Source organism: Coptis chinensis, chromosome 4 (assembly GCF_015680905.1).
Source record: "Coptis chinensis isolate HL-2020 chromosome 4, ASM1568090v1, whole genome shotgun sequence".
In the NCBI taxonomy this organism is placed as follows: domain Eukaryota; kingdom Viridiplantae; phylum Streptophyta; class Magnoliopsida; order Ranunculales; family Ranunculaceae; genus Coptis; species Coptis chinensis.
The window spans coordinates 82927994-82937581 of record NC_141459.1 but is presented as its reverse complement, the minus strand read 5'-3'; the positions used below and the strand labels follow the sequence as shown (position 1 = coordinate 82937581).

The following is a 9588-nucleotide window of genomic DNA, read 5'->3' as shown; positions in this document are numbered from 1 at the left end:
GGCACAACTCTGGAATTCAGTGCTATATCTCAACGGATGACCTAATCCTATAGTCAAACCAGATATCATACAAAAATCTAGTGGAGTGAAGCCTAACTCTCCCTGAGGGAAGTGAAAAGTATGTGTACTATCCCACCATCTCTCAGCTAAACTATTGATAACTCCCTGAATGTCAGTCTTATTGTAAGGTATGTCAACTAGATGACCGAAGGGAGTCACTAGAATTGCATCTCTAACATGGTCAAGTGCATCGACTTTTTTAATATCATCCCACCACATCTTAAGCGCACGTGGAGTGCACCGAACCTGATACATAACACATCTCTGATGTACGCAAAATGAAACTAAAATTTAAAAAATAAAAATAAAAATATTATTTAACTACTACTATACTACTGCTAATATATGAAATTAAAATATATACTTGTTGTTCAAGAACAACTCTTGAGACATGCTTATCATGAAACCTCTTAAACACCGGTCTAAGATGGCGTTAATCCATAGCCTCAGCAGGAAATTCAAAATCGACTTGCTGATATTGAAGCAGCAATGGATCGTCCGGCTCAACTCCCTGATTTCTAGTTCCAGAAGTGTTTGGTTCATCATCTAGATCACCCATGGGATTGCTCCAAACTAGTGCACTATTACCACTGTTTTCATCTTCCTCACCGTCACCACTCCATCTTGTTTGGTTATTATAGACGTATTCGTCGTCGGAATCCATTTTTTTGTTAGAACTAGAGAAACTAGGTTGAAAACAAATGTGTGAAATGACAAAAGTTTGACTGTCGTGCGACATTTAAATAGGCATAGCACGCGATATTAGTAATGGCGCGTGACAGTACCAACGGCGCGCATGGTGTGGTTTACAATCAATTTTGCGGTCGATATTTGCGACCACTTAGAGTAAGTCAAAATTTGCGTCTGGATTCTCCAAATTTCGTCTTCAAATTTGAAGCGTACGCGTATACTACCACCACCTAGAGATGCTCTAACTTATTTAAATTCTAAATTTATCTGAAGTTATCTAAATTTTAACGTACTGATGATATTAATCCTCATAGGCTTCTTATCGACAAACTCTCCATAGCCTTCTCCAGACTGGCCAACACCTCCTCACAGATTACTTTATTCTCAATCTCGATCAGCAGGCTTTGCAGGTACAATCACTTTCTTCCTTCTTCCCAAACTTTCTATAGAGTATTAGTGCGATTGGGAAACTCCCAACACTTACTATAAACTCATACAACTAAACACAAAGGGTTTTGGAATTACTACTAACTTATCTAAGAATTCTTCGTTACCAACGCTCATTAGGAAAAGTTTATGTATTACATTGACTTTTCATAATTCCAGTTATCAACATTGGCTGGCTTATTTGACTAAGCAAACACCAAGCAATTGATTGTTTCCCTTTGCACACATAGAATTTGTGTCGTTGAGCGGCACTGTACACCTGTATAAACACTGGAACCATATAAGAAAACACTTCAATTGATAAGCCTGAAACATCAAAATAACTTCTAGAATGGAAACCGTTACTTCATAAATTCTTTTTACTTATTGATTAGATAGATTGTTTTTGGTTTCGGATTAATAGTATCTATGTTCATAGGAAAAAAAAAAAAAAAGGTGAAGCAAGTTAACATTCCCCAAAATATGGCCCTTGAATCTATTGTTAGTGATTAGTCACATTTATTTTGTTTTTTGCTCAACAAGTTATTGATTATCAAAATTTTGTAGTCTGCCATGTTCTCATAAAAATTTTATTATTTTCTATTTTCTCCTCAGCATGGATAAGACACAAACTACTTCTACCAGTGAGCGTGCTGCATTTGCTGAGGTATTTTATCAAGTTTTATTTATTTATTTATTTATTTATTTTATTATTATTATTATTATTATTATTCTTACATGATGAATTGTAAAACTCCACAATTTATACAATGTTTGTTTTCTGCTTAAGTTAATATTGTTAACATATTTGTATTTTTGTAGGTGGGGAGAGAAGTACGATGGGCACGGTAGCAATATAAAATACACTAACAAGTGGGCCGAGCGCTTAGAGGGTGATGGATGGACAAAATGGGGTTACAAGTGGGGAGAGGTGGAACCGTACATGGGGGAAGGTCACAATGGCTCTGGTTGGGTGCACAAGTACAGGAAAAGCAACTGCGGAGAGCATTCGGACACTCATGTTTAGCAGGACACATGGTATGAGAGGTACCCGCATTTTGGTTTCCAACATTGCTTTGAGAACTCAGTGCAGCTACAAGAAGTTCATAAACCACCACCCGAAACATCATGAACCCAAGCATCTTCGTTAAATTGTAGAATAATACTTCTTACAGCCTCAGGTGGAAGCACAACCTCAAAAGTAACAATAAAGAATTTGACTTCATTCAGACTCAGTATGGTCTGACTCTGTGGAGTTCAAAAGGAAGTCAGGATACTGTAGTAATGAGAGGCCTATCATAGGCATCACCTGATCACCATGATCAATTGCTGCTTTGTTACTTGGCACACCATATCTAGGCCATCTAGTTAAGAATCTTTAATTCATTTTTTTTTCTTGGATTGTGTTTCCTAAAACTTAGTGGCACCCCATTCTGCATTCGTGAGTGATAGCAAATGAATCTGTAATATTTTATATAATTTTGTTTTCTACATATCTTGCAGGTGACATTGTTTATGTAGTTAGTGACCCTAATTTTTTCAGTTGCTTGGGGAATGGAGACTATGCCTGCAACAAATAGTTGAACTCTATATATATTAATATATGGAAAACCAAGGTTACAACAACTGAATGTTCGATGGTGCCAAAAATTCTGCATTTTGCCTCCTTGCGTGTCATTGAGTTATACTAGCATCACTTGAACATTTGAGCATTGTGAAATTGGGTTTTATGTGTTGAAGGATATGGATACTTAATTATATTTATCTCAACATTTAGACATTTTGTAGATATTCAAAATTTTGCAGGAGTATGATACGAATAGGCAATGGTACTCACTTTTTACAACATGTTATCCTTCAATTCGTGTAAACAAATGTTCAATATGCTGATCTTATTTGCAGTGCAAGTGTGCAGGTAGGTGTTTGATAGAGAAAGGAAAATGATAATCCATGTTAAAGTGATTTGCTACTTAAGGTTTGGGGACTTAAGATGCCTCAGGAATCAATGCTCTCGGGGTGGGCTGAGATAACTTAGTTCCATCGGTTGTTATCCATAAAGCTTTGTGAGCTGAGAAGAAAGAGGAAATGAATTCCAAGGTTTTATATTACTTTGTTAGATACAAAGTAAATGGTGAGAAACAAAATCAAGAATCATTTCGGTTGAAGACAAGGGTAATTTCTAGATCACGTTACTATACATTCGTATTGTAAAAATGTCATTCAAATTAGATCAATTATGTATGATTATTTGGAAACATATGTAATTTTTTATCACCTCCATGAAGACTAGATGTAATTTTTAGTGTTAACACGTTGAGTGTGAAAGGCACCCATAATGACTTGAGTGGCGTAGCCACGGGTTAAATTCTAGTTGTATTTGAATAGGAGAATAAGGAGGGGAGGGGATTACAAAAGAAAAAGGAACTGTAAAATAGATAAAAGGAAAATCAGGACCAAAGATGATTTTGCATCATTATGAATGGATAGCAACCCTACTAGTTTGGCCTCCTACACACCATAAATCATTTGCATTGTCCATCTTAGTTGAATCTGAAATATGTGCTTGTGGCAGCCTCCCATTTATATAGCCATGGGGGCTTACCGTAGTACAGTCCTAGCTCTTCATTGTTCATTTTTGTGGCATATTTTGCAGCTTGTTCTGCTGAGAAATTTGCTTCTGTCCAAGTAGAGGTAAGCATAAGACTGTTCAATTCTGAGCTGCACTTCTCCCATCTTCTTTTGATCTTCCATGACAATCTACCCATTCCAAAAGCCCTCACAGCCGCAACTGATTCTGATTCTAGCCATAGATCTTTCCAATTCATTCGAATAGCTACTTCCACACTTTCCACAGTGGCGATACATTCGGCCATGCAGTTTGTGTTTATCCCCATCTTCCTCCAAATTACCAGTAAAAAGTCTCCTGAATATATTCGAAAAGAAGCATCGAACCCAGTTGTTCCAGGATTGCCCATAGCCGAACCATCACAGTTAACTTTTATTACACCAGTTGCTGGAGGAGTCCACCAACACATTCTGATTCTAGGGGATTTTGGTAACCTTGAGTTGATGTTCCAGTACGTCAGTAATTAATTGCAAGTCAGCTGACTTGTTGCTCGCATTGGAGTCCAAGAGAATGGATGCGTCTTTTACCATCTTTCGAATTCTTCCAGTGCAATAGCTGAAATTGGCATGTGTATCTTCATGGTAGATTTTATTCCTGTGATGCCATAAGACTGTTATGGTTGACACTATACCTGACTCCCAGAGTTGCTTCACCATTCAGCGACTACCTTGCGTTGGTTTCCTGGCTTCCATGAAAGCTGTGCATTGATTTCTCAAACCAAAACTTCCTGTAATCCACTGCCAAACTCTCTTTGAGAACCCACATTCCCACAACAAATGCTGGACATTCTCCTCTTCTTTTGTACAAACATAACAGCTGGAAGCCAACCTAACTCCTTTCCTTTAAACCATGCCATCCACTGAGTGGCCTGATTTTGTCTAATTGTATTTATTTATACCCTACTTATATCATGGATTTTTTTTAATATTGTCTTAGTATGGCGGTCAATATTCTCACATCATAACCATGTGTAGTTAAGTTCTGATATGATATCAGTTGCATGTTGCCAATGAACCTAGGTGTGCATCTATTCACTTCCCTTTTGGAACTAAATCTTTCAAATTTTCTTGGAACAATGAAAATTTAAGGCACTCCAGTATTGAACATGCTGGTTATATTTGCTCCTAGATGTAATTGCTCTTCTCAAATTTTATTTATTTTAAACTATGATTTTTGTGTTGAATGCACAAGTATATTTACTGCAGTGTCTTCTCTAATGGTTATATTTTCAATTGTTTTCAGAATTGGATCAGGAGGTTGCCTCTGGTTCATAAGTGGTTGATACGTCATCGGACAAGAAAATTGGAACTGTGACAACGTACTGGATTTGGGTGTCTGGGGGTGTTTTTGTTGAGGGTGGAAGAAGCTTACAAGAGTTCAGGAATATTGAGTGTCAAAAGGAAGGAAGACGTGAAATTTGAGGCAGTTCGATCATAGTGGTGTCGGTCTGCAGAATTGTTCACAGAGCATCAACAACATAGTGTAGCTGCTTATGATTGTTGTGTGAAAGAGTTCTTAAATCTTTCCGAAGCTAACATATGCCTGTCCATCAACTTTGACATCAATAAAATTCCATGGCGTTCTGACATTGTCCCCAATGCATGTGTACGTATATATTGTTATAAGATCGTAGTTATTGTTTGAATCAATATCCCAGAGATCAAGTTTTGTCCCCCGGTGTCTTTTTAACTCTTACTTGCTGAGCAAAACTATAGGTAATCAAGTGAGCGGAGCGAACGTTCTGGGCCGAGGGGGGTATGTGGACAAAAAGTCATTTGGTTGGTTTCTGTCTGTCCTCATTCCTCATCTCATCTCTTCGTCCCTTTCCTCTCTGTCTCCACGCCTCTCAATTTCTCCCTCTCCGCTCACGCCCCCACTGCATAGCAGTATACTAGTTAGCATGATGCACTGTCAATTGGAAATTGAGTTGCATTTCCAAGAGCCTAGTGATGTGATTTTGAGTTATATTATGATCATGCACAGACGCACAGTTCCAATATTATTTTGTTAATTAATAAACTAATCCAAAGTCTCACAGTAGATTCCAAGACTCCCTTATGGCTTATTTTTGGATATTAGCACCCGCTAGCATTTCTCTTATGATATAGCTACTTAATTGAGACGGCATATGATTCAGGTTTACTCTTCATTTCAAACTTCTAATCCTATTGGCGGGAAGAACTTTGTTAAACAAGAAAAAATATTAAGTCATGATCTCACCTGCTTCAGAGGCAAAACAGTACCCCTCCCTTGTCCAGCCACGGTTAAACCTCTAAAAAAGTGTCGCAGACTCGCAGCTCTACTACTCAAGTTTAGACCCTACACTTTTAGCTAGGTGAAGTTATTACTACTTAGAAATCTCACGTCGACTCTTTTTGGCATTTAAAATAAATATACACAAATCCGAATTCCATACACATGTTCCGCCTTGAAGGGCAGCTATTACGTCGTTGAATCCACTAAGGTTCTGGGCTTGAAGCCTTGAAGGTTGAAGGGCATGTTCCACCTTGAAGGGAAGCTATTACGTCGTTGAATCCACTAAGGTTCTGGGCGATGCTGAGAAACAGTCTAGATGGCGGTTATGGCACAAAAACTACCAACACGGTCTTTTTTACAAACACAATCCATTTCCAATCATGTTCATTCATACGGGGAAATAAATATATAAATATAAAAATTCTCCATTACACTTAAGTTCACACTTGTAATACACTACTAATGCGTACGTAGTCCAAAAGTTTCCAATATCAGGGGCAAATGAAACTTCCCTGACAAAACCAGCTCCTTTCCTGTCGAACTTCTCATCATACCAAAATATTACCAAAATAAGGAACAATTACATAGGGGTCGTCATGACTGCATTTCTTCATTGCATCAGTGCTCTTGCCTCTGCCGTTGGGCGTGGTGCCATCTCAATACACCAATCTATAGCTTTCATCTATCTTGAGAACAACCTCAGGGTTGGGTTGATTATGGATTTTAAATGCTTACAAGGCACCCATTTTCAATCTATACATCACGCCATCCTTTCCAGCATAGCCCTCTCATGTGAAATAGTTGCAACCCAGATTCTTTTGAGCGTATAGCAATTATGTCAGCTCCAGAGTTTCTAAGCAATGACAAACAAGTAAAATTAAAGTGCAACATTGCAACAACATATATAGGTTAATGAGTGAATGGATGAAAAAAGAAACATAGAGACGACTCAAAAGTGATCAACTTCGCCAACAACAGTAAACGGAATATATAGGCGGATGAAGAAATCCACACACCACTTCCTCTGTTATATGTGATTAAAAAGTTTTACAAGAACATAGAAGAGACTAAGAGAGTACTGCACCTTAATAGTACTACCCATGCACACCCTTAACGGACGCACTTCTCGGATGGGCCCTTCAAAAGGTAACCGAGGCAATGAAAAAGGTTCAACTCTTAACCTCCGTACATTTATCTGTAATGTTACACTATCGCACAAGCAAAAAGAGTCCAATGTATTCGTGTAAAAGAGTATCCTAGATTTTAACACCTTGTGTTTGGTGCCTGAGGCAACATACATGATTCTTTAAAAAAAAATCATAAACAACGAGTCAACAAATTGGATTCAATCAAAATAATAAAGCAGCTGGAAGTGAAAACAATGTGTCCAACAATCAGGTTATTTTTACCAACACTTAAATTCAGCAAATGTACAGGTGAGATATATCTACAAAAGAAAATAGACATTGAGAGTAGGATGATTCCAAGTCAGAGTCTTATTTTCACCTCTAAATATAGACTGATTCGTGAATAGACATTGAAGAATAGGATTATTCATCTCCTGCAAAATAGACATTCTCAATCGAATGTTTGATACACAGACTAGTCGATCTTCAAATTCAGCATATTTTTCTTTCTAGGAGACAATTAGAATACAAGTTGAAGTGGCAACACACAAAAAGTACGTGGGTCTCAAACTGTTTACTCGATTACTCATAAAAAAAAATTAAGACCCTGTTATAGACATCAGTCAGTCCAAACATTACATTACCGTATCTTTATCTTTGGATGATTTACACTTGGATATACTTGATATATTAACGTGTAAACAGATAGTTTTACATGCGTATGTGGTAGTAGTATCATCTGCATGTTTGAAGCCGAAATTTGAGGTAAGTATCCACAAAATTTGACCAACTTTAGGTGGAGACAAATAACAGTTGCAAATTTGGAATAGGGTCTAACTTGCGCGACATTACCACTGTCGCCCCAGGTTGAAAAAAAAAAAAAAAAAAAAAAAAAAAAAAACTCACACAACATTCCCACTGTCACGCCAAATTGAAAAAGTAAAAAAAAAAGAACCCACACAACATTAGCAATGATGCGCGACATTGTCACTGCCGCGCCGCATCCCTATCCGAAATCACAAATTTGCATCCACGGATGTAGCTAGATAGGTGATACCTCCACATTTGCCTCCACCTAGAAATGGTTTTTTGCAAATTCCGAATGGTGGAGGCAAATATGCAGGCCGGTGATACCTCTACCTAGAGGCTAGAGATGCTCTAAGTACGGTCGTAAAAAGGTCATCAAGCCCTCGGCCCGGCTCATGGGCCAAAACCCCTCAAATTTAAGCTTTCATGCAATTTGAGGGCTGGGCCGACCCTCACGTTTTGAGAGGAGGGTCAAGGCCTAGATGTGAAAGCATGAGGGCGGCCCTCAGCCCGACCCTCAAAAGCCCTCACAACTTTTCTATGTAATTTTATTTATATTTTGTTAAAAAATACGTAATTGTATAAATAACAAAATAAAAAGTATGTTTTACATACATTAGTGCTTTGTGTAGGCTCCTCCAACATTACATGAAAAATCTAGTTCAAAATAACAAATTGTTTCATTGTTGAGATGTAAACTCGGGTCACTTCTCCATATAAGCAAGAATAAAATATAAATCATAGTGATGTGATATGATCATTGGTATATGGCAATGAAGTTTTTAATCAACTTCAACTAATCAAACACAAATTATTCTACAACCTATAACACCACATCATATTTTTGGTCTCATATACATTTCTTATTGATTCATGAAATACGTCGGCACATAAAACCTAATAACGAAACTTTTGAATTTTATTATCTTACAAATTTTAGCCAATTCAAATTATTAATTAAGTACATTAACCAAAGTCAAGATTGAGAAAACTTATTATTTAAACGTGATAATTAATTTATCGCGTATTAATTTAGTAAGATTATACTGTAAATAAAGAGTTTAAGAGAGTAATCAAACCCGACCCTCTAGCCCAACCCTCAATTCTCTAAAGAAAAGGATGAGGTGAGGTTTAGGGCTTCACAATTTTAGCATTGGCCCTCATAGGCCTGCCCCTCACTACATGAGATGGTCGGGTCGGCCCTCAAGTCATACGGGTTTTATGGTTTGAGGGCCGGCTCAACCTGTTATACACCCCTAGATGTAAGTATCCTGAATTTGTACACAAATAGTGATTGCCCGGATGCAAGAAAGAAGATAAACAAGAAGAAGAAACTAGTTTGGATACCATGTAAAGTCCAGCCCATAAAGCGGAAATATTACTATGCTTAGATATCATTACATAGGGACTCACTCTCCTTAAATAAATAATGAACACATAGTTAGACTACTACGTACCTACTTAATATGGGACTAAACCACATACTAAAACTTATAGATATCTCAACACTCCCCCTCAAGCTGAAATATACAGATAGTATATTTCAAGCTTGCAATTACAATGTTGGCCCCAAAGAAGTACTCCCCCTCAAGCAAA

The 9588-nt window shown here is 37.5% G+C and overlaps 1 protein-coding gene across 1 annotated transcript; it reads right to left on the bottom strand.

Moving 5' to 3' along the window:
- Positions 1 to 3716: 3716 nt before the first annotated feature.
- LOC147505167 (uncharacterized) lies at positions 3717 to 4211 on the bottom strand. Its single transcript, XM_086605482.1, has one exon. It carries the CDS (start codon positions 4209 to 4211, stop codon positions 3717 to 3719), a length of 495 nt encoding a protein of 164 aa, XP_086461608.1.
- Between the last annotated feature and the right edge of the window lie 5377 nt (positions 4212 to 9588).

Bases quoted from the DNA above. Each gene is read 5' to 3' on its own strand.
- LOC147505167 (XM_086605482.1), bottom strand. From the start codon at position 4,211: ATGTGTTGGTGGACTCCTCCAGCAACTGGTGTAATAAAAGTTAACTGT.